The following is a 24,247-nucleotide window of genomic DNA, read 5'->3' as shown; positions in this document are numbered from 1 at the left end:
ATTTAAGGTAGGCTAGGCTAAGCTATTTGTTGTCCATGAAACCTCTTGGTCTACTACAGACCCCAATGGTTTTTTTTAATGTTTTTATTTGTTTTTTGACAGAGAGAGAGAGTGAGCAGGAGACAGGCAGAGAGAGAGGATCGGAGGATCTGAAGCAGGCTCCATGCTGTCAGCAGAGAGCTTTACTTGGGGCTTGACCTCACAAACTGTGAGATCATGACCGGAGCCAAATTCCAACATTTAACCGACTGAACCACCCAGGCATCCCACCAATCGTTATTTCTTAGTGCATTTTCATGAGGCATTGACAATGACTGGAACATTCCAATTGCCAGACTAGAAAAGCCCTGATAACAATGGAACATCTAGAAGACCACACTTCACATGTTCCTTTCCTTGCCCCTAATCATGGGCTGAACACATACTGACCCCCCTCCCCAGCCCATGATCATATGCTCTCCGCCTTCTCTCTTGCAGGTACCCATCCCCCAAAACCTCTATAAAACTCTAGATGTCCATCTTGCTGTTGGAGAGGTCGATTGTCAGTGTTTGAGGCTGTCATCTTCCCAACCTGCTGGCACCTGAAATAAATCTCTCCCTTTCCCTTTTTCAAGCCCTCCCCTATTGAGTTATTGGCTTCTCTTGCAAAGAATTTATCCATGTTTGCTTGGTAACAGTGCTGGTAGACACTGACAGGCGCTATAGTTTTGATTTGTCCATTCCCCTCTGGATTCCCCCAAGATGGAGCAATTGGCTGGGACCGCGGGCCAGGGTTTACCCATTTGTTTTCTGAGTTAGTAGCTATGATAGATTATTCTATGACATTATGTTTCATAGGTTGATGTATTAAATGCATTTTTGGCTTACACTTTCAACTTACGAAGGGTTTATTGGGGTGTCAAAGCTTCTGTTTGCTGACTCCTGTGCACGATAGACATGGAGTATTTCCTTCAATCATCATAGCATAAAGTTATTATTAGCGCTACTTTGCCGGTAAGGAAACTGATCAGAGAGAGGGCAACTAGACCACATTTGTACATGTAATAAACAACACAGCTGGCATTTCATGGGATTTACCTGCCTTTGCCTGAGCCTGGGTGGCTCAGTTGGTTGGGCATCTGACTTTGGCTCAGGTCATGATCTCACAGTTCGTGAGTTTGAGTCCCACTTGGGGCTCTATGCTGGAGCCTGCTTTGGATTCTGTCTCCCTCTCTCTCTCTGCCCCTCCGTCTTTGATGCTGTTTTTCAAAAATAAACATTAAAAAAATTTTAAAAACCCAGCCCACTTAAATATACAATATGCAAATGTCCGGGAGCCTGGGTGGTTCAGTAGTTTGAGCATCTGGCTCTTGATTTCGGCTCAGATCATGATCCCAGGGTGGTGGGATTAAGTTTTCTGTGGGGCTCCATACTAAGCATGGATCCTGCTTAAGAGTCTCTCTCTTACTCTGTCCCTCTCCCCTGCTCACATTCTCTCTCTAAAATAAATATAATAAGTGCAAAAGTACTAGTGGATACAATCAAGTAATAACCTGGGAAGTTCCCTAAGGGCCAATAGGAGTTACAATCCAGAACGAAAGGGGTGGAGTTTTATATGGAGAAGAATCCCGGAACTGGAGGGAAGTCTGAGGCCCGACGTGGGGTTGGGAGAGGCAGCCACACAGGGAGGTGGAAGGCACAGTCTTGCCAGATTCACCTTGGAAATCCTTCCTCCGGCAAGAGGACTGGCTCATGCTCACGGTGAGGGCAGGCCCTTTCCAAGCATTCCATGGGGTCTTCCAAACTGTGGTGTCTTTCCCGATTGAATGAGGGCCTCTGAATGTGAGGCAGTGGGGGTCCCAAATGTGAGTGTCCTGATCAGGTGATGGTCCGATCAGTGAAAGGATTCACTAGAGGCAGAACAGAAGGGATAGATATTTACGGAATACACCACAAAGCAGCGGCAGACAGGACAGCAGGGGAGAGGCTGTTGGCAATGAGGCAGTGGGGGCTGTATTTACTTATTTATTTACTTATTTGTTTGTTTATTTATTGTTTATTTATTTTGAGAGAGAGAATGAGTAGGGGAGGGGTAGAGAGAGAATCCCAGTCACCTGCCATGGGACTCAAACTCACACACTGTGAGATCATGACCTGAGCCCAAATCAAGAGTTGGATACTTAACCAAATGAGCCACCTAGGCACCCTTGGGGCTGTTTTTAACTTTTTTTTTTAGTGTTTTATTTATTTTTGAGAGAGAGAGGGAGACAACATGAGCAGGGGAGGGTCAGAAAGAGAGGGAGATACAGAATCTAAAGACAGGCTCCAGGCTCTGAGCTAGCTGTCAGCACAGAGCCTGACGTGGGGCTTGAACCCACGAACCACGAGATCATGATCTGAGCCAAAGCTGGACACTCAACCGACTGAGCCACCCAGGCACCACACCCTCATGGCTTTTTTTTAAAGGGGGAAGGTGAGGAGGTATGGGGACACATGGACTTTTCCCTTTTTGGGAACTGTGTCTGCTTGTAAGTCAGTTAGTTAGTGGCTATGGCTGTTTTGAGGTGGGTATCCTGATGAATCTGTTTTCAGCTTAGGTGGCCGCTCACTGTGGGCCCTGTCTACATTCTGCCTGAAAGCGGCCTCTACATAAAGTTTCACAGGAAAGGCTCAGAGAGACTGAGTGACCTACCTTAGGTGTCACCAGCTAGTAGGTGGCTCAGGCTTAATTCTGTCTGAATCCACTAGAGCAGCCACCTGAATTGACAGGTTTTCTAGGGACCTACTCTCTGGTTCTAAAGTTGCTTTCCCTTGTCACTCTCCCACCGCACCCTACTTTCCACCAGCACAGTGTTTGAAGCTGTGGCTGGGTTTGAAGCCCTTTTCACCCATACCCTTCCCCTAACTCCAGACCAGATACTGCTCAGGCTCTGCTGCTTCTCGAAAGATTGTTATCTGGGGGTAACGGCACGTGTATGCAGGAGGTAGGTCAATAGCCTACCCAGTCCCTGCCCCCAGAAGCCTGCCTGGGTTGCAGGAAATGATCCCTTCCCCTGACCATTCCACCTCCCAGGGATGAATATCAGGTAGGATAATAAATACCAACCTGTAGCCATACAAGTTTATACTTCGTCTTGTACATTTCTCATCCATTAATCCACTCGGTCCTGGTACCAGTCCTGTGAAGAAGGTAACAAGTCATATCCTTCTTGTTCTATGGGCAGGGAACTAAGATCCAGAGAGGGTTATATAGGGTTTCCAGGGTCAGAGGAAGAGGTAGGCACTAGGCTTGAGCCCAATATTATAAATTCCCAGGACTAGGCCACTCAGTAATTAGCCACCTTGCCTTCATGGGGCTCAGACTCCAGTGAAGGTCAGCTGGATTTTACATTTTCTTTCCTCCTGACTCAGCACAACTGGAGGAGACGGAGGACTGAGGGAACTCCTGAGAACTCTGGTGGTGGGGAGGGACAGATCAGCAGAGGGCCAGGTGAGGATGCTGGGATCCTGGAAGGGTGGTAGGAAGAAATCAGAGAGAAAAGCCAGCTGACTCAGAAATTGTCCCTGGGGACAACTATCCCTTTGACAAACTCAAAGCTAAGGTGGAGAGATGCCTGCAGAGGGCCTTGGAGAGAAAGGTACATTACAGACACTCATTAGGCAGCTCTGGAGGATGACCTCCCTCCTCCCCAGAGCTGGGGTGCTGCCTAGTTGCCCCGGTAGTGGGGTAGTGGCAGTGGCCGCATTGTGAGGTGGTTCTGGTTACAGGCAGTGGGGTGGGAGTGAAAGGAAAAACAGGCGGTGGGGGCAGTGGCAGTATCCTGGGCTCTGCCTGCCTCCACCTGCTTCTGCCGCCCCCACCATCATGGGCAGCGCTTACCACTGGGAGGCCCGACGCAGGCAGATGGCTTTGGACCGGAGAAGGAGGGTGATGGCCCAGCAGCAGCAGCAGCAGGTGCATGAGAGGGGTCAGGTTCATCAGGGCTTCGAGGGGCGGGAAGGGAATGGGAAGATCCCTAGGAAACTATTTGGTCAATGTTTTGCCGGGGGTAGGAGGAAAGTAAGGTCCTTTGAAGTTCTCCAGGATGTTCTGTGTGTGCGTGTATGTACGAGGGTAACTCGGCTTTGCTGTTGAACTAGACTGAGGCCTAGTGAGGGACCCAGGGAGGGTCAGGTCTGAGAGATTTTATTTTAAAAAACATTTTATTTATTGGGCCACCTGGGTGGCTCAGTCAGTTGAGCGCCTGACTTCACCTTAGGACACAATCTCGCAGTTTATGAGTTCAAGCCCTGTGTCGGGCTCTGTGCTGACAGCTCAGAACCTGGAGCCTGCTTGGGATTCTACGTCTCCCTCTCTCAGTGTTACTCTGTGTCTTTCTCTAAATAAACTTTAAAAAGTATTTTTTTAATGTGTATTTGTGAGAGAGACCGAGAATGTGCATGTGAGCACAACAGGGGAGCGGCAGAGACAGAGAGGCAGGCTCAGCGCTGTCAGCACAGAGAGATGCAGGGCTAGATCTCGAGAACCATGAGATCATGTCCTGAGCCGAAATCAAGAGTCGGAGGCTTAACTGAGCCACCCAGGTGCCCCGGACCTGAGAGGTTTTAAAGCTGTGCTGTCCAAAAGGGTGGCCACTCGCCTGTGTATTGTCGAGCCCTGAAATGAGGCTAGTGAGACTGAGGAACTGACTTTTACATTTTATATACACTTAATTAATTTAAATATAAATTTAAAAACAAATGTCATTTTATATATTGGAAAGCTTTTAAGTATGTTTAAAACAATATGGATATAAAAATCCTTTTCTTTTTAAGATACCATTGAACTTTTTTTTTTTAATGTTTATTTTGAATGAGGGAACATGAGTGGGAGCACAGGAGCAGGGGAGGGGCAGAGAGAGAAAGAATCGCAATCAGGATCAGCGCTGTCAGCATGGAGCCTGACTCGAGGGCTGGATCTTACCACTGTGAGATCATGACCTGAGCCAAAATCAAGGGTCTGACACAGCTGATTGAGCCACCCAGGTGCCCCAGTTTTTTTTTTTTAATGCTTTATTTTTATTTAGTTTTGAGGGGGAGGGAGAGGACCAGAGAGGAGGGAGACAGAAGATGAAGGAGGCTCTGCACTGTTAGCACAGAGCCCGTCAGGGCCCAAACTCACGACTCATGAGATCATGACCTGAGCAGAAGCGGGTGGCGTAACCGACTGAGCCACCTAGACGTTCCTATAAATCTTTTTTTTTTTTAAAGAACTTTATTGTTTTGGGGCGCCTGAGTGGCTCAGTCAGTTAAGCAGCCGACTTCAGCTCAGGTCATGATCTCACGGCTTGTGGGTTCAAGCTCCGTGTTGGACTCTGTGCTGACAGCTCAGAGCCTGGAGCCTGTCTTCAGATTCTGTGTCTCCCTCTCTCTCTGGCCCTCCCCTGCTCACACTCTGTGTCTCTCTCTCAAAAAAAAAAAAAAAAAGTTAAAAATTAAAAAAAAATAACTTTATTGTTTTTAAAATGTTTATTTCTTTTAAATGTTAAAAAAATTTTTAATGTTTATTTTTGAGAGAATGAGAGAGACAGAGCATAAGCTGGGGAGGGGCAGAGAGAGAAGGAGACAGAATCCGAAGCAGGCTCCAGGCTCTGAGCTGTCAGCACAGAGCCCAGTGCAGGGCTCAGACCCACAAACTGTGAGATCATGACCTGAGCCGAAGTCGGACGCTTAACTGGCTGAGCCACCCAGGCGCCCCTAAAATGTTTATTTCTGAGAGAGCATGCGTGTGAGCGTGAGCAGGGGAGGGCAGAGAGAGGGGGAGACAGAGGATCCCAATCAGGCTCTACACTGCCAGCAGACAGCTCAATGCAGGGCTGGAACTCAGGAACCATGAGATCATGACCGGAGCTGAAGTCCGACACTTGATAGACTGAGCCACCCAGGTGCCACGTAAATCTTTTCCAACTTTCCATTTTATGAAACCTAATATAAAGCAATTAGTTTCGATAAAAATCTAGTGTCCATATTAAGAGGTACTGTTACATATAAAATAGATAATGGGTTTTGCAGACTTAGTACAGAAACAAGGAATGTAAGCAATCTTACCAATATTTTCATGCTGATTACGTTTTGGATGTTTTGGGTTAACAAATTAAAATTAGCGCCACCTGTTTCTTCTTACTTTTTATGTGGCTACCAGAAGAGTTTAAATTACTTGTGGCATGCATATATTTCAACTGGACAGTGAGGTTTCAAAGCATTTGCAAGAAAGTATTCTTTGTTCTTTCTCCTGCACTGCAAACTGTTTTCAGTGCATAGCCCCTGAGCTGGGAGGTAGGTGCTCAGAGACTGCTGTTTCCTGGACCAGGGCTGGGACAGGGGGCACTGTCACCAAAGAAACGGTGTTGGGGTGGGTGAAGGGACTTTCTACTCCCCGGAATAGGGCCTTTCCTGCCACCTCTGTTTCTCCATTCCTTGCTTGCCTGGCTCTCCGAGGTGTCCTGGCAGATGGGTCCCTGGGTGGGGAGGGAGGATGATGCCACTTGCTGGGGGCTTCTTGCCAGAAACTGAAGGAACTCCCAACAGGAGGAACTCCAATCTGAGGACAATACCCGGCCACTTCTGACATCTCAGCAGGAGCAGCAGCCACTGGGGCAGCTAAGGGCGCAGCCACAGCCGCGGGCGCCCCCCGACCAAGCGCAAGCGCCCCGGCCACAGCTCCAGGAACACTCCCAGATCCCGCCGCCAAGGCCACAGAATGCCCAAGACCCTCTTATTCAGTGCACCTCCGTGCGCGTTCTGCAGGATTCTCAAAGGCCAGGCCCCCAGCTTGGCTCACTAGGGGCCCATCAATTGCCAGGGCAATCGAACCCTAACAGATTCCCAGGATGCACAGAAATTCCTCAAAACACTGGTGAGATGCCTGGGAAGGGAGGTGTTGAGGAGAGAGCACCCAACAGTCCAGCCTCCACATCTGTCCTCCCACTGTATCTGACTCCCTCTTGCACCTTTGGCCTTTATTTGAGGACCTCTTCCTGTGGGTTCCCGCCTTCCTGTGGGTACCTTTGCATTTCTCTGGGGCTGCAAAGGAGGCTGCAGACACCTTTTGCAGAGGGTGTCTGAAAAGCTGGTGGCCCCTCCTCCAGGGTGAGGGTGGCCAGAGGGCGGGCTTCATGACAGTATACTGAGCCCCAACAGGTCTGGGACAGGGAATCCCCGTACAGCTTCCCAGTTGGGAATTTTCCAGGTGGGCTCGGTTGGTGCCTTGCCCTAAGCTGCCACTGCCTGCACCCCACCCCCCACCCATAATAAAGGGCCCAGCTCTGCCGTGATCCATTTGCAGAAACTGTCAGATGAGTAACATGTGCTTTGCTTCATCATTAGGTGTCCAGAAACCATTCCAATCTAATCCAGGTAAATACACGGAGCACTCTCGACTCACGGTGAGACAGTGGAAAAGGCAGGTGGACTCTGGCTGTGTGTCTGAGAGTGTGCACGTGTGCACGTGTGTGTGGAGTCCTAGAGAGGCTTCTTTGTGGAAGGGGCTGCGATCATTTACATTTTATAAAGTTAATTATAAAAAGTCTTTATATGCAATTATATAGTCACTTTTGAATGGTCCAGTCCTCAATTTGTTGCCTTTACAAAAACGTCCAAGGAAGGCCTGCTGCTCAGCACTAAACATAAATGGAGAAATTGACGATCTGTTGTTTTTTTTTTTAAATTTGTTTTATGTCTTATTTTGAGAGAGAGAGGTGGAGAGCAAGCAGGGGAGGGGCAGAGAGAGAAGGAGACACAGAATATGAAGCAGGCTCCAGGTTCTGAGCTGTCAGCACAGAGCCTGATGCGGGACTTGAACCCATGGACTGTGAGATCATGACCTGAGCCGAAGTTGGACGCTTAACCGACTGACCTCCCCGCAGGCACCCCGACAATCTGCTGTTTAAGGGCAGGTGGAGCAGGGGGAAGGCGAGACCTGACGTCAGAGGCTGGGCGTCTCAGGAGCGCCACTCACTCATCCGCCCCATCCAGAAACAGAACGACAATGCTGCTTCCTCAATAGAGGCGTCAGGACCAGTGAATGTGGCAGTGAAAGGAGAAGGCATCAAAAGCACTTAGTTTAGAACCTTGTTCCTTGTAGGCCTTCAAACCCAGGCCGGTCACTCTTGGTGGGCAGGACATAAACGGTACAAGCTTAGGAGAGCAGGGCTCTCGGACACGGGTACAAAGGATGAGAGACCCCGGCGCTCTAGCCCTTTTAGGAGGAGGACTGGGCTGCTCCATTTTACCTTGACTCCTCTGGCCTCAAAGGGCTGGATCAATGTTCTGGAACCAGCAGGCCCAGAAACGAACTAACCCGGTTTGCCTCCTGTCTCTCCCTCTTCCCAGTCCATGAATTACATTCAGCAATGGTGATCCAGAGATAGACCCCCCAGCCCACTGGCCATCAGAAAGAAAAAGAAACCCAGATGATCAGCCCCACACTTTCTCAACCCCGGTGGCATCTCCACTCCAACGGCCCCTGTCTCCGCTCCTGATCCACTCTAGAAGAGAAGGCCAGCTGGGAATAAAATGTGATGTCCTCCTGAAGAGAATGAACAGACTGGTCAGCTCTGTGGGGCTGGGATGAAGCGGGCAGAGTGGGTGGGAGAAGAAGGTAATTCCATGCTTCTGTAGGCAGAGCCAATGGGGGAGCTTAGTCTTGACTCTCCAAAGTCTACAGCACCACTTCCAGCCCTGGTTTAGCAAGGATAGGTCTTTGGGGGGGGCTCTAGGTTTGGGACTCTAGCCAGAGCCATCACCCCTACCCCCTTGGCAGGCCTGGAGCAGCATTAGAGGGGTCAGGCAGGCCCCCCCCAATGCCAGGCCCTTAGTGGGTGCTGAGTGGTTGCATGGATGATGGGAGGCACGGGTGGAAAAGAGCTCAGAGTAAAGGGGGGGCTGTAGCCTCAAGCACAGAACGCCTGACCTTGGAGGGGGGGACCTGCTCTCTTCCTTCCCTGTGTGTGGCGGAGGCAGCCCCCTGATGACCTCCTGAAGCTGACACCGTGGATCTCCCAGTCCGCCCCCTTTTCTACCTTGGACTGGTGAGGGGATGCCTGGAGCCCTTCGCTGTAGCCCACACAGCATGGCCTGTGGGTCAGGCTCAAGGGGCCCCCCAGTGCAGTGTTTCCTGAGCGGAGCAGATGGGGAGGTGGGGAGGGGGCACAGAACAGGAATATTAAAGTAGGGAGGGAGCTTAATAGACAAAGAGAGAGATAGACAGAGAGCAAGCTCCTGGGAGCAATCTATCGGAAGCCAGAAAAGCCGTGCATGTTACCAGAGGAGCTCAGGGCCTGGGGGACTAGAGCTCAACACCACCTACCCGAACACTAAAACAGCATGGGAGTGTCCACCAGCTCCCTTCCCACTCACAGGAGACTTTCTAACACCGGCAAATACAGTTTATTGAACACAATGTAAACCTTACACACAGCAGAAACTGGCCTGGCCTTTCTGGACTTCTGTGCTCCAGCCAGCACCTTCTCGATGCCGCGCCCCAGCTAACTAGCCGGGTGCTGTGACACTTCCTGCCTCTCCGGCCATCCAGCTTCACATTCACTTTCCCCACCACCTAAGTTCATGTCCCTGCCTGAGGAAAACCACAGCCACCGTTAGTGAGCAATTATCATTCCGGCTCAGCTACAAAACAGCCTCTGCTTGGAGCCTGTTATCCGGGTTATCCGGGACTTAGCTTCATCTGAGCGACAGCAAAGAGAGAGGTCAAGGCCGGTCCCTACTGATTTACAGCTCCATAGTGTCAATACCCGGAGTGGGCGGGGGAGGGAGCAGAGGCCAAGGCCTCTGGGTGTGCAGGATGGGCCCTGGGGCTAAGCCGGGGAAGCTGCAGGGCCCAGCAGCGTGGCTGGACCCTGAGACTCAGGATAGGTTCGCCTCTGCAGGTTCCCCCGGGGGAGCAGCTGGGACCACCATTCGACCTCTCTGTGTCCTCACATGGACTCAGGATTGTGGTCGCACCACCAGCCAGAAAGCAGCTTTCCTTCAATAGACACCTTATCGGATGATTCTGTCTCCTCCTCTCCGTTTTTCCTGCATAGGGTTTTTCCTGGACAGGCGGAGGGGGTGCCTCCTCCCCTCCCCTACTACTTTGGCTCCTGCTGTGACGAGAATAATAAATCTATTTTGTGGGCGGGGAGAAGCTTTAGCCTGAGAAGGGCCCTGTCTTCCTAGGAACTGGAACAGTCCTTAACCAGGGAGGATGCGGGGCCAAAGGGCCTTGGCCAATCTTGCCGGCAGGGGACAAGTTACCAGGAGAGAAGCAGACCATCACCATCCCTTTGTCACATGACCAAAGCAGGGTGGCACGAGACAGCATGGAGGTCCTCAAGTCACAGTCCCATCCCTGGGTGGAGAGCTTGAAAAAGATCCATGTTTTAAGAGCCAGATAAAATGAAAGCTTTCTTCATCCAGGCTGGAGGAAAGCCAGCCCTCGAGAAGTTAGGCAACCAAGGTGCTCAGCCCCGAAAGGGCAGGCGCCACTCCAGGGGCTCTGGCAGCTCTGAAGAACATCAGGTCAGACTTTCCTCAGGACAGACCAAGGGGAAAACTCCTAGAAGAACCAAACTTCTTTGTGTGTGTGTGTAAATCAGGGGATGCGTGTGCCCGTGTGTGTAAAGTTAACTTCCACCGAGAGCTTCCTGTGCTGAGTGCATGTGGGGAGCGAGGTTTAATAAAGCAGGGCTTTCCCTTTGGCAAAGTCACTGGAGTCCTTCCTTGGGCGCTGGGAGACACAGCCTAGGCTGGCAGCGGCCTGGAGTTTGGGGGCAGCAGACAGGTCATGGCGGGTGAGGGGCCAGCTGGTGGGGCACTGACGTGTTTCCCCGGCAGTCCACATATTCATAGCTCTGGAAGACTAGCTGCTCTGAATGGCTCAGGTAGGAGCAGGTCAGGGTGCCCCTGGAAGGGAAGCAAGCTTTGTTGCCATGTCTGAGAGGAAGAAGAAAGCTCTCGGCCTGCCCTGCTGTCTTGGGAGAAGCAGGGTCCCTCAGACACCCCACCCTCTTCCTTCTGTTCCCCACTCAGCCAAGGCACCTGGGATAGCTGTCCCACCTGCCGTCCAGGTAGCTCTGTGGCTGTCACACCAATGGCTTACAAGGGAGGTGGGATCTAGGGAAGGGGCTGGACCTGCTATTCTCAGGAGTGGAGTTAGCTCTGGATGACTCCTCCCACAAGGTGGAGCAGAGGGGAGCCTGGGGTCAGAAGTCCAAGAGGGGGACACCAGGGCCCCTAGCCCTACTTACTGGATGTGCAGAAGTACATGGTGGACTTTGATTTTCATCCAGGAACAGATTTTGCTGAGAGAGAAAGAACATGGGACAGTTCACACAGAGCAGCCTGTCACCTAGGAGGAGACCCGTGGGTCCCTGCATCCTCGCCTCCTAGGCTCTCTTCCATCAGGCATCCCCAAATGCCACCCCCTCTTTCTCTCTCCCTCAGCCTAAGGTGAGCATGTCACCGTTGCTGCAATATCATTCCTCCAAGCCCCACAGGCCTGGCCCAGGTATGCCCTAGGCCCTCCTTCAACAGAAAACAAGACAGCCTCAGGCTGAAAAGCTCAAGGTCACAAGCTGTAAGCATTAACCAAATTCTGGCCTGTTTTCATTCCAACCTAGGTCTACACAGACAGAGGCTGGGGACCCTGAGCCCGTGCACACTGCAGTCTTGGCCACGAGAGTGAGGGCCGAATGCTGGCTGCAGGGTTTCCTAAGCCATCAGGAAATCTGGTAGGGATGAAAATTGGGTTTCCAACCAAAAAAGAGGCTAAGGGAGAAGAGATCAAGGGATACTTACTAGGTGTTTTCATCCCCTATCTCGGTGGCCACCGCATAAAACATCTGTCAACCAAATGGGCACAGGGTGAGTCCCAGCCCCAGCTGGCCCTTCCCACCCCCAAACGTGTCCACACACCTGTGGGCAGGGCTGTCCAGGGAGAGGGGTCACCTGTTTACTGGCCAAAGGTCCGATGTGTAGGAGGAGGTTCTTGGAGACCTGCCCCACCACGAGGGACAGATGTAGCACTTCAATGGTCAGCTGGGTCACGGTGACGGGGTAGTAGTTACTATTGGAGATGTTTAAGATATTCTGAAGAGAAAGAAGAGGAAACGGGAAGTGAGAGGGTGACCATCCTTTGAAAGGAGATGTCAAATGGCTTCCAAAACGCCCAGGCCTGGCTGACCTTCACTCCCACTACACGCCAGGAGCCCCTTGGAGGAGCTCTTCCTGGCAAAGGGTCGCTGGAAGACATAGGTTGGCATAGGACCCAGTCTCACCGTGCGAGGCTTCTCTCTTCAGTCTCTTCAGTTCTGCACCCCCCCCCCCCAGGTCTCAGCTATGCCCCCCGGCTGCTCCGTGTTTTTTTTTCCTCTGGTCCCAATTCTGACCACTCACTGTGTACAGTCCCAATCCTACACAATCTGTTCTGGGGCTCGTGACCGCCCCTGCTTCTCCCAGCCCTCCACACCCCCTGAGTGCCAATCCCTGGCTGCCCGTGCTGTGCCCTGGACTGCACCACCGCATAAGGGCCTTAGAGAAGAGTTGCTGGTAAGGCGGGGTTGGGCCCAGGGGTGCGGGCATCCACCCACCCACCGTTATGGTGATGTTGATATGAGACGCATCAAAGGCCACTGTGGAGGAGTTGAGGCCTGCGGGCTGCACGGAGGTGGGCCGGGGAAACAGGAAAAAGAGGATGAGGGAGGAGGTCACAAGGCAGGTAAGCACCGCCAGGAACACGAAGAGCTTCCTGTGGGAAGGCAAGACATGGGGAAGGGGAGCGGAGGGGACTGAACACCAACTTTGAGCAGGGGGCTGTTCAGACACTCCTCTCCATATACAAGGCTTCCCCCTGCACTAACCCCCTCACAGCTGTAAGTTTACCCCCCACCCAGATGTGGAGGACCAGCCTAGGTTCAGATATGGCCCGGAGTGAGCTGGAGCACAGGACTGGGAGGCAGGCGGCCTGACTTCCATTCCCAGCTCTCTGAACCCACTGACCCAGTAACTCCACGCAAGCCACTTCACCTCTGGAAGCCTCAGTTTCCTCATCCATAAAATGGAGGGAAGCGTACCCACCTCAGGGAATTTGTTAAGGCAAGGTCCTGGCACGTAATGAAAGCTCAACAAATGCTGGCTATCATCACTGGAAGAAACGTCCACATGCACTTGAATCTGAATATGAGAATTCAGAACAGGACATCATCTGTCCATCTGATTCAAAATTGAGATATGCATTAAAGGGACAGCACCTTATTCGTATGTTACAAGGGGTGCTGCCGAATTCAGATTCTGGTGTAGTGGTCGGGGAGGGCAGGGTGGTGGCCCCCGACTGAAGCTGAGGGAAGAGGTTGCAGGGACTCATGCCAAAGAGACCCGGATGACAAACAGGGTGACCACCCCCCAGTGAAACTCAGGGCTGCCTCTGCAGTTCTGAAGCATCTCAGTAGAGGGAGCAGCTAGGTTTCCATCCCAGCCGGAAGAGACCAGGCAGCTCAGAACTGCCACAGCGAGGGAGGCTCTTAGGAAAAACGATTTCCCCAAATTGTAGCCAGAGCCCCTCCTTCCATTCTCAAAGGCCTGCGGAATCAAGAGATCCTCTCTGTTTTCACAAGGGAGCCATGCTTCTTGGAAGCACTGAAACTGTGGAGAAGGACACCAAGCACCCTCAGGTGGCATCCGCTATGCCCCACTCTGAAACCAGGAAGATCTCTGGAAATGCGCTAGTATGTATGAAGTCAGTGAGGCTTTCTTGGGGAAGAACCCAGAGAACAATTGCGGGGGGAGACAGAGAACAGTCCCGAGGGGTGACGTCCCGTGGAGCGGAGGGGAGAAGAGGGGCTTACGTGTGCCTGGGCTTCAGCCTCTGGTCCCCATAGGGGATGAGGGCCACTAGCTGCTTCTCTAGCTCTGTGGAGAGAAAGAAGGTAAGAGGGACGGCCAGGAAATATTTGTGACCAAGGTTTCCTGTGCCTGCCTCCCAGATGCACCCCTCCATCCCACAGAACAGCGTCGGAAGCGTGGCACCTCTGCCCCCACAGCAGGACTGGGAACACTGGTCAGGTGCTGGCAGCTCGGCTTTGTCATCTCTAGAATGGAAGTGAGCTTTTCATGAATAGGTGTGGATCTCTGTAAGGCACCAGCAAATGAGAGAAGCCGAGCTTCTTTGGAGGTCATTTGTTAACTTCCTGAGTCCTAAGGCTCAGTGTTGCTCAGGGAATGGGGAGGCCGGAGACCCCCTGGGCTGGGGAGTGTTGGGAGCCATTTCTAAACTAAGTTGAGAAAATTCCTTGTGAGGTTAAGGTGGGTTTGCAGGGCCTCCGGCCCATCAGATGGTGATGATATCTACCCTCCGCTCAATTATTGTTGCTTGAGCACCAACCCCCCCCCCCCACCGGAACCTTGTTGATTGGTATCCTGAGTGACTTGTCCCGTTATTCTGGCCCTATATGCTGATTGCACCTTGTGAAGGAACTTATTGTAGGAACTTCTTCTTTTGTGATTATGGGAGCAAACATTGCATTTCCTGAGAATCCTGTTTCTCTTCCCCTTAAACAAACAGGCTATTGACCCCTGCTCACAAAGAACTAACTTTAGCCTCTGCTATGCTAAAAACATTGTCTTGTATTTAAATGCTAAAGATACCTTCCTTCCCTGTATGATAAGCATCTAAATCACCTACATCTATCATTATTGATAAAGGTTATGCATGAGTCTTCTACAAATCTATGTTCTGGGAAATTTTTACACACCAAAGACATTTGTCATCAGAAATCATTGTCTAAGGCAAATGCCACTTCTGTTCTAGGCCCCATACATTTTTTTACCATAAATAAAGTGGACTCTCAGGTCAGTGTAGAGATGCCTACCTGGTGATCAGAAAGAATCTCGTGGCTCTCTCATCCCTCCCTCCCTCCCTCCCTCCCTCTCGCTGACACTGTCCATCCTTCAGGGACCCCTGGACCTGCTGGAGCTGAACTCTGGCAGGGAGGCACAGCCAGGGCAGGAGGGGTGGAGAAGGGGGTGTCTCTGCAGTGAGCCCAGGGAGAGCTGGCTTCTTGCTGGTCTAGCTGTAACTGGGAGGACCAAGAGCTGTGAGACCCAATCCCATTCAAGGAGGCTCAGAGGGGGCCTGACCAGCTGGCTGCTAAGAGCTTTTGTTCTGCATTCCAGGCCATTCCCAAATCCTCAGGCCACTCACCTGTGGGGATCTCCCCTCTGCCTTGGCAGGTGGGACAAGTCACAAAGCTGGCACCGGCAGTTCCTTCACGAGGCAGGCAGGAACAGAAAGCCTTGCTGCATCGGATGCTGGAGTGGCAGGCAGCCTTGCTGCCCATGGCTGGGCTGGGGGGCAGCATCGACTTGTTCTCATCCTCCCGAGAACCCAACTGGGAGAACGTCTCACCCATCACTCGGGGAGTTTTCACTAATAAGAAAAGAATTCAGTGCTAAGCTTGCTAGCACGGACACTGGAGGTAACTCTGGTTTGGGGTCTCCAGATTGGCAAGGAGCGCCACCACAATGTCAGCAAGCTCCAGCCCAAGGAAGCTAGGGGACGGAAGACTGAGCAGTTACGTGGGGCCTCTCCATCAGAAATGGCAGTGGGTTTTCCTTCACTGCTGCAGAGGAGCTCAATCTGCCTGTAAGAGGGAAGAGAAAAGCAGAAGTTATTTCACTAGAAGAGATTTCCAGAAGTGAATGGCAGAGCACTGAATTGTTTTTCTGGGAAAGTTGCTGAGCTGTCATTTGCTTCAAGGGAAGGAAGTGGACAGGGCTGGGGGTGGGGGTGTGGTGGAGGGAAGCAGCAGTCCAGAGTCCCTTTACCCTCTGCAGCAAGAGGACTCTGAAGAGGTGTCTAGAACAGCTGGGCAGAAATGCCTGAGCTCTCCCAGCCCAGGCGTGGAAGGAAAGCTTCCATCCCTGAGCTGGGGCAGGTGCTGGCTTAACAGGAAGGCAGGGATTCTTTGAAACAAGCGAAAGGAGGCTAGGCTGGTCACAGGTGTGGCTAAGAACCTCAACATAGCCCTGGAAGGGAGCAGAAACCTCTTCCTCACTGCTTTCTGTGTGATAGGAAAGAATGCTGGGGGAAGGGTGGGGATAAAGGTCAGGGTCTATCCTTGACTAAGGAATGGTAATGGCTAAGAATCCAGATCCTTCCCCAAAGGCTCAGGAGTTGTGGTGGAATGGATGGGCAAGGTGAGCTGCATTCAGACCTTGCTGGGCTAAAAATCAAGAGCCTTACCTGGTTCGGTCAGGGATCCAGGGCTCCTGTCAGCCAAGAGTGAGATTTCTGGAATGGTGTTTGGGAAGGGTTCGTAGGGTAGGGTGACCCGAGGGACCACGGCTGGGGCTGGCCAGGCTAGTGGCCCCCTTCAGCAGAGGCCTGGGGGAGCAAAATAGGCCACGTTGGAGGGAGGATGGGAGCAGCGTCCCCGCCGCCTCAGGTGGCTAAGCCGCTTCGCTTCCTCCCCTATTCCGGGACTCAGCCAGGGGCCCCAGTTGGGGAGTGGCCGCAGAAGCTGGGACTTCATCGAGGGAGAATTTCAAGTCCCGCCAGACACCCTGAGGCCGTTAGTCGAGCCTGTTACATGCGAGTGCCTGCGTCAGGCTAGAAGGCACAGAAGGTCCCGCGACCCTTGCCTCCCAAAGGGGACAGAAAGGAAGGAGGGTCTTGGAGGGCCTTACCCCACCCCCGGGCGACAGCAACCGCTGCAAGCAGAATCGGAAGTGCAGGGGCCCCGGCGCTCACCCCAAGCTTTGACTGCGTGCCTGGGGAGGCTCCGCCCCAGCTCCTCCGGCCCGCCCCCCCCCGGGGCCCGCCCCCTCCCCACACTGCTGCCAGAGAAGCGCCCAGCTTTTTAGAGATCACCCCTCGGCTCAGACGCTGCTTCAAAGAACCTTTATTTCACATTCTTTAAACGGTTATGTACAAGTACAACCGGACGGACGACTGGACCCCAACAATATGACTCAGGAGGTTACAACAGGTCTCGTCCGATATCAACCAATTAATTACACACACCCTGCAGCTCAGCCTCTACCCAGAAGCCCCGATAAAAGCGTTTTAAATAACGAACAGCTTGGTTGGTTTGCAGTCTGAATTTTGGTTTATTGAATAGGTCAAGAATTATACTGTAAATAAACATCATGATGGCTAATGATTAATTAACATCACCATTCATTATAAATACCAACCAGGTTAAATAATACTAGTTTACTACCCTTCCCCCGCCCGGATGAGGGTAAATCTTTTTCTGGAAGTCATTTTCATGAATACTAGCTTTTAGTGTTTTCTGTTACCTTTTTTCTTCACCCATTGTACCAAAGACTCCTTTCTGTAAACAGAATGACGACCTGGGCCCCTGGCAGCAAGCTTTCTCCTACATTTTGGGGTTAAACCAAAACCTTTTCAGAATGTGCCTGCATCCAAGTTTTGCAAAACCGCCTCCTCCTGTTCTAGATACCTTTGAGCAGATTTCAAACATTCAGGAAATCGTCAGGATCTCCTATGCCTTGCACACACACTTGTCTGCCCCTGACCTAACTTTGCCTTTCATTTTCGTTTCTATCTCCCCTCACTACACTGTAAAGAACATCTGCCTTGACATTAAGAAAAATGGTAACCGTTACACATATTTTCCCTTTAATACAAGTTTTCTCCTCCTCTATAGGATTAGCGAAATATTTCACAATACCTAAATTTGCTCCCTTAAATAAAGAAATATGGTATGCAAAACTACTACAGTAAACACTGCTCAGTAAGTAGGTGCTGGTGGGTTAATGAGCACACTCCCTCCTCCTCTCATCGAAGTTGCAGAGACCCAGACGGCAGATCTTCCTGAATATACCAGTCGGGTCTTTAGACAAGAGGGGCCCATTGCTCAGTCCCGCAAGGGAATGGACTTTGTCCTTGAGAAAGGAAGAGTAACACCATTCCTCTGGGGCTCTGGGTGTCATTTCAATACCGGACAGCTATGGGGCTTGGGGCAGGCTAGAAAAATTGTAAGAATTCTTGAAAACAACTTCCAAGGTTAATTTCTTTTAAAAACTGCCAACAGATATCCCCATAGAAACATCCACATTTAACCAAAGAAAAATACTCAACTTCAATACAAGCAGAAAGAAAAAAAAGATTCTATAGAAAGTTCAAGTTATACTCTTCAATGCACTAAAATGGAGAAAAGGAGCTTTATCCAAATCAACTGAAAAACGTTTTCCTACAGCTCACTCAATGTCTCTGTTGAAGTTCTGGTCTTTGATTTGCTCCCCCCAAAATACTGTAATGCAGGTGCTGTCTTGATAACGCAATGATGGGCTGAGATAGATTCATCGGATTAAAAAATGAGCAAGGGATTCTCCCCCACACCCCAAGGACAGAATAAACTGAGCAGCAGGCAAAGTCATTTAATACGAGGTCACTCCTCAGTAGCGGTGGCTGTACCAGTCATTGTTGTTGACCTGAAGCAGTTCTGTCACAACCTGCAGGATGTTGTAATTGTGTTTCTTCAGCAGCCGTAGGTTCAGCTGCCTGTCACAGAATCCCATTTCGAAGAGATGGGCCATCAGGGCTGCTGTCTGATCTTCAGAAACTACTGGCTGTGTATAATCAAGAAAAGCAGAACATTTTCTGTATCATTTATGTGCCTTGTAAATTGTTAGTATCTTGTAAATCATACGAATCTTTCCAGATTTGTTACAAATATCAGGGAATTCACTGCAAGGGTACGGTGCTCCTGTCCACCCGACACTAATGGGCCTTCTGAGGAAGCACTGGGACTGGGCGGCTCGAGATTCGGTATCTATGGAAACTAATGAACTGTCCTCAGAACCGCGAGGAGGATGCTTGGGGGGGGGGGGGGGGGCTTTCCCAAAGAAGCATTCTTTGGCCTGATGAAGGAAAAGATGCAAATAAGCACTGGAAACACTATGAAGATAAAGGTAATTGTGGGGATGGGACAAGCAGAAGCAAAGACTGTTATTGGAAGAGGGTCTGGTCAGATGTGCAAAGGAGCTGAACAAAAAACTCTTTGGGAAATTACATCTTGGGTGACTTTCTTGGCATTTTCCTCCCTTTTAACAGAACAGAGGCAATCTACAAAGGAGGAAACAAACATTCATTTACCTCCGTCTTTAGGTCAAGCTCTGTGGTGGACACATAACTTCTTAAATCCTAACACTCTGGATCACTCTAACACTATTTACTTACCAACTATGTTGACTACCAATTAATTCTCTGATGTATGAAAATGGAGCTATAAAATACCTATTCTGCAGGGTTGTTGGGAGGATTAAGAAGAAAGAGTGTAAGCATGTGGAGCACAGTCGCTGGCATTTCTCTCTACACCTAACCCTTTTAGTAACCCTCTCTTCTTTCCCTTTTATTTCAAAATAAATTATCCAGTCTCCTTTCCAGGTTAATCCTTCCACATGTACTTTGCTTGCTAGCTCGTTACCTCTATCTCTGAAATGTCTATAAATTATCCTCCCTCATCTTTTTATTATTATTTTGTCTTTAGAGAGAGAGAAAAAAAAAAGTGCATGGAGAAGAGGGGCAGACGGAGTAAGAGAAAGAGAGAGAGAGAAAAAGAAAGACAATCCCAAGCAGGCTCTACATTCAGCAAGGAGCCTGACATGGGGCTCGATCCTACGACCCTGGGATCATGACCTGAGCCAAAATCAAGAGCCAGACATTGAACTAGCTGAGCAACCCAGGTGCCCTTTATCCTCTCTCATCTTGACTGTTAACCTCCTTTACCACTGGCTTGCCCAACCATAGAAACGTCTCCCTCTGCCCTCCCTCTGCCTTATGCGTCCTAGCTTTCACGCTCTCCCCCTTGTGGCCCAGCTATGGGAAAGGGAGGTGCACCTGCACTCTCCAAGTCCTTTCCACTTGCTCCCTGTTCTCTGTAGCACTGATCACGACAACCTCTTCATTAAAGCTCCCTTCCCGGAGCCCCAGCACAGAACTCTGATTTTCCTCCTAGTTCTCTGTCTTCTTTGCAGGGCCCTCCTTTCCAGGATCCTTAAAGGCTGCTTCCTACTTTACACCCCTTTTTCCTGGCAACACTCACCCAATCGCATGGCTTCTGCTATAACCTATGCGAGTAACTTTACTTCCAGGCCAAATCTCTCCTCTGTGAGCCATGTGCACATGCCCAACTGCACTGTGGGTAACGTTACCCAGACATGCCTCAAATTCCACACCATCCAAAATGTACTGAATTTTCTTCTCCCCCTGCCCAACTATATCCTTCTTACACATCCTAATGAATGGTACTGTTGACTGCCTAAAGTCAGAAACATGGGATTCCTCTTTGACCTCTTTCCAGCTTCTTACTCATGGTCTTCGAGTTCTGCCATTTCTCTTTTGCCCCTCTTTTCCATCTACACTTGGATTCTCAAATGGATTTTTAAAAATTCATTTAGAGAGAGAGGGAGAGAGAGAATCCCAAGTAAGTTCTGTGCTGTCAGCTCGCAGCCATGTATGGGGTTCAATCTTATAGACCATGAGATCATGACCTGAGCTGAAATCAAGAATTGGACACTTAACTGACTGAGCCACCCAGGAGCCCCTCAAATGGATTTCTTAAAAAAAAATTTTTTTTAACGTTTATTTATTCTTGAAGGAGAGACAGAGTGTGAGCAGGGGAGGTGCAGAGACAGAGGAAGACACAGAATCTGAAGCAGGCTCCAGGCTCTCCACACAGAGTCTGACATGGGGCTCAAACTCACAAACTGTGAAATTATGACCTGAGCTGAAGTCGGTCGGATGCTTCACTGACTGAGCCACCAAGGTGCCCCTAGATATCTTTAGGGCTCCCCCAACTTCCACACTATAGTGGAGTTCTCTCACTAGGTACAAATCTGATGTTAGTTATTTCCTTAAAACTCATTCACTGGCTCCTCCCATTACCCTTAAAGTAACACCCAAACCTCTTAATGGAGCACCTCACCTGCTCTGTCGGTCTTTTCTTCCCAGCCCAAATTCACATTTCAGAGTCACATTTACAAGTCTTTTTACTGGCTAGGCTCTGCCTGCAATGCTCTCTCTATTCCTCTTTCCTGCCAAATGCTTATTTTGTTCTCGGGGACTCAATTCAGGCATCATCTACCAGGAAGCCTTCTCCTGCCCCACGCACGCACGCATGGGCCACAGCAGGCCGAGCCATCCCACCCGAGAGCCCCAGCAGGGGATCCTGCACCGCCCTGCAGAAGTCTGCGTACGTTGCTTGTTTCCCCGTCTTTGGGCAGGGGCTGGTGTCTTCTTCGCCTTGTAGCGCTGGTACTTGGAAGAGCTCCCCACACACGACAGGTCCTCAACAAACACTAGATCTTTTTCCTGTCCTCCCTCAGGTAACTCAGCTAAAGTCATACAGCTAGAAGGTGGCAGAAGGCTATACTACTCTCCAACTAGAGAGACAGCATCATTTTCACTGGGGGCTTAGCTTTGCTACAGGAAAATAAAACATACACTGACCTGGGCAGTGACGGGCGGCCCGGCAAACAAGGCCTTGTATGCAGAAGCAGCAACGGACAGAGCCCCCTTCACCAATCCTCCAGCAATGCCGCTCCCCTGGTGCTGCTGCCTGGAGAGGGAAACCGAATGATCTCCCTAAAATACCCCAAACCAGTTATCTTCCTACAAGATAATGTGGGCTCTAATCCTTGAAAGAAAATGGATTTCCTTGAGAAAGTCAGATGTAGAAAGAGGATGTGATCATCTTCCTATTAGTTTTAGAGCTACAAATCTTGGATTGATGTTGAGCCCCGTTCTACTGCTGCAAGATAAGGCCGGGCAGAAAACGCACCCTCTGGTTAGTGCACCAGCTTTGTGTCCCAGCTGAAAATTACATGGTCAAGGGCACAGAGGAGGACTGGCAGAGTCTGCGCAATTACCATCTCAGAGGAAACACCTCCAGAGGCAATGTGCTTTTCTTTTTCTGCAAACTATAGGGAGGAGCCCAGCTTGCCACTGCTCTGAGCTGACTGGGAGCAGAGAGGCGGGTAGGTCTAAGAAACCATTATGAGGATGCACAGTGGGCTTCACTTTCCTGCCTTCTCCTCTGGTACTAAGGGGAAGTTGAACTTGAGGGCACTGGTCTGGAAGATGAACGCTCTAAGCAGAAGCAATACTGGGATATCCACCTGCTTCTGAAGAAGAGGCTGCACAAGGTCGAGTTACCTTGAGTGGTCATAGCTCTTCTGTCTGCTGTTTACAAGTCCTGATGAGCCTCTGGGCTCTAAAAGCAAAAGAGCTGCTGGTTAGACGTAGCGTCCACAGGTGCCTGTGTTTCCTAACTCAGCGTGAAGCTATTTTTGGGAGGCAGGCAGCAATCTGATCACAGCATTTAGTCGTTTTTTTGTGTTTGTTTTTACCATTTGGGAAATTTTGCAGGTGATTTTAAGTGATAAAGGGGACCGACTGTCCAGAATGCAATGCAAGGTGACTGTTTATTGAATCAGAAAAATTCTATAATCCTATCACAACCATTTATTAATTTTTCAGTACAAAACTCAGTTTTGTTTTTTGAGGAAGGGTGGGAAGGTCTACTAGCAACATCAAGGTGCTATTGTCTTAGAAAACAGCCTGGCAGGTGGTGACCTGCTGCAAGGTTACACAGGGAGGGGAGGTGGAGCTGGGCCTGGAATCTAGCCTGGTCTGGCTCCACTGCCCGTGCTCCCACTGCAGCCCAATGCTCACCGCTGTGAGGTCTCACTTCAAGAATATTAAGAATATTTAATAGAGAATAGGAAACTATGAGGGAGGGGCACAGAGAGAAAGAAAGGGCAAGTTTCCAAATAATGCCAAGGAGTCACAGAGACACGGTGCCCCTTTACACCCGGTTTCATTAGAAAGGAGCACAGAAAAGGAAAGAAAGCTCAGGCTGGTCATTACCTCCTCTGATCTGATCAGGGACTGAAGAAACTTCTGGTATCATAACTGGTAAATCCACTCCTGGGGAACCATCATGCTGTGCACAAGGAGGGCTCCTTTTGGAAAGACATAACACTGCAAGTCAGTTGAAAAGACACCTATGGGAACGGCGGAGAGACGGTAAACATGGCACGGTGGCGCCCCGTTCTTGACATCACATTTCTGACCCAGGTCTCCTGTCTGAATTTAGGGATCGCGTGGAAAGGGCTCATTCTACTTCTGGGTTTCCTCTTCAGCCACAGTCAAGCTACAAAGCCCAGCTTCAGTCGGGCCACTACCTGCCGCACCAAGTGGTAAAGGGAAATGCCTGCCTCCCTGACAGAGTGGTTTAAGTTCCGGTCACGGCTCCACTGTCACTACGACGGAGCAATGACCCAGGCAGATGAGCAGATAACTAAAAATACTTGTTTTCTGATTTTAGAGTGTACTTTTTCCACAATAGATTAAGCTTCCTACTACACTGTTTGGGTGAACATGAAAATAAGTTTCGGTTGCCTTCACCCATGAGTCAACTGAACAGTGAAAGAAGATCCAGGGATGTTTGTTTAAAAACTGGCTCTCAAGGACCAAGACAAATAGACTGTACTCAGATAATTAACTAAAACAAGCATTTCTTTAAATGCAAAATCCGCAAATTCTGGGAAATGCACCTGCTATTCATCTAAATTCAGACTGTTAAGGGACATCATCTCTTCCCATGCTGACCAAAACCGGGACTTGAGATGGAGTCCTTTCCTCTCTATTCCGCCTGCGAAGAACAGCCCAGCTGAGGGGGGTGTGGATGGTACCTGGGCAGCTGTGGTGGAGGCCCCACCACCTCTGGGGTTAGGGGCACGGTGTCCAGAGTCTGTGAGGTCATGAGGATGTCGTTGATGCTCTGTCCCTGCGGCTGGTCCTCCCCTGCAGCGAGCCTCTCCCCAGCCTCAACCCTGGCTTGCCCTTCAGTCCCGCGCTCCAGGCCTGGCTGTGAGAGCGCAGAGCTGTACATGGAGTCCCCCAGCGGGCGGCTGGTGTCAAAGCACTCGGGCAGGATGATGATGTAATCCTCTGAAGAAGTAGAGGACTGACTCTGAACTTCATCTTTGAGCTCCTCCTCCTCCTCCTCCTCCTCCTCCTCTACGTGCTCCTCCACGACAGCTTCTTCAGCCACATGGACAACCTCCTCCTGCTCATCTCCAAGTGGTCCCTCTTCAGGGGAGGCAAATTTCACTAAAGGATGAAAGCAATCGATTTTCAGCTACAGCTAAGAAGCAGCTGCTGGTGCTGCCCTTACCTGATAAAGCCTGTGGGTCATGGGCTACA

The 24,247-nt window shown here is 50.4% G+C and overlaps 3 protein-coding genes and 1 long non-coding RNA gene across 12 annotated transcripts in view; 1 reads left to right on the top strand and 3 right to left on the bottom strand.

The window, feature by feature from the left end:
• Positions 1–1,572: 1,572 nt before the first annotated feature.
• Positions 1,573–3,685, bottom strand: LOC115281536. Its single transcript, XR_003904364.1, has 3 exons — positions 3,321–3,685; positions 3,086–3,158; positions 1,573–1,889 (listed from the first exon to the last, which is right to left on the bottom strand). It is a non-coding gene; the product is annotated as an uncharacterized LOC115281536 (long non-coding RNA).
• Positions 3,686–3,738: 53 nt separating this feature from the next.
• On the top strand, positions 3,739–10,025 carry CCDC200 (coiled-coil domain containing 200). 5 transcript variants are annotated; one of them, XR_003904355.1, is made up of 6 exons: positions 3,740–3,934; positions 6,164–6,294; positions 6,547–6,874; positions 7,345–7,374; positions 8,350–8,566; positions 9,903–10,025. XR_003904355.1 is itself a non-coding variant. In XM_029926930.1 (4 exons), exons 1-4 carry the CDS (start codon positions 3,845–3,847, stop codon positions 8,374–8,376), a joined length of 504 nt encoding a protein of 167 aa, XP_029782790.1. In that variant the 5' UTR covers positions 3,739–3,844; the 3' UTR covers positions 8,377–8,555. The 5 variants fall into 5 exon arrangements, 2 of the variants coding, with proteins under 2 accessions (XP_029782790.1, XP_029782791.1); XR_003904354.1 differs by having other exon boundaries at positions 6,161–6,294; XR_003904356.1 differs by lacking the exon at positions 6,164–6,294 and having other exon boundaries at positions 6,525–6,874.
• TMEM106A (transmembrane protein 106A) lies at positions 9,387–16,776 on the bottom strand. Of its 3 annotated transcripts, none has more exons than XM_029926919.1 (9): positions 16,760–16,776; positions 16,253–16,393; positions 15,212–15,650; positions 13,857–13,920; positions 12,607–12,760; positions 11,962–12,102; positions 11,812–11,855; positions 11,262–11,315; positions 9,387–10,917 (listed from the first exon to the last, which is right to left on the bottom strand). In XM_029926919.1, exons 3-9 carry the CDS (start codon positions 15,417–15,419, stop codon positions 10,797–10,799), a joined length of 786 nt encoding a protein of 261 aa, XP_029782779.1. In that variant the 5' UTR covers positions 15,420–15,650; positions 16,253–16,393; positions 16,760–16,776; the 3' UTR covers positions 9,387–10,796. The 3 variants fall into 3 exon arrangements, with proteins under 3 accessions (XP_029782779.1, XP_029782777.1, XP_029782778.1); XM_029926917.1 differs by having other exon boundaries at positions 16,696–16,770; XM_029926918.1 differs by lacking the exon at positions 16,760–16,776 and having other exon boundaries at positions 16,253–16,682.
• A 118-nt stretch (positions 16,777–16,894) lies between these two features.
• The window catches only part of NBR1 (NBR1 autophagy cargo receptor), a 29,498-nt gene continuing 22,145 nt past the window's right edge, over positions 16,895–24,247 (bottom strand). For 2 of the 3 annotated variants that reach the window (XM_029926881.1, XM_029926880.1), the window contains exons 17-21: positions 23,734–24,154; positions 22,907–23,001; positions 22,193–22,250; positions 21,488–21,596; positions 16,895–18,606 (exon numbers count right to left, since the gene is read on the bottom strand). In XM_029926881.1, the coding sequence (XP_029782741.1) occupies positions 18,433–18,606; positions 21,488–21,596; positions 22,193–22,250; positions 22,907–23,001; positions 23,734–24,154 (857 nt within the window). In that variant the 3' untranslated portion in view covers positions 16,895–18,432. The remainder of the gene's footprint in view (positions 18,607–21,487; positions 21,597–22,192; positions 22,251–22,906; positions 23,002–23,733; positions 24,155–24,247) is intronic. The other variant, XR_003904350.1, reaches the window with a different exon arrangement.

This window comes from Suricata suricatta, chromosome 17 (genome assembly GCF_006229205.1).
Source record: "Suricata suricatta isolate VVHF042 chromosome 17, meerkat_22Aug2017_6uvM2_HiC, whole genome shotgun sequence".
Classification (NCBI taxonomy): domain Eukaryota; kingdom Metazoa; phylum Chordata; class Mammalia; order Carnivora; family Herpestidae; genus Suricata; species Suricata suricatta.
This window is presented reverse-complemented; position numbering and strand designations above follow the sequence as displayed.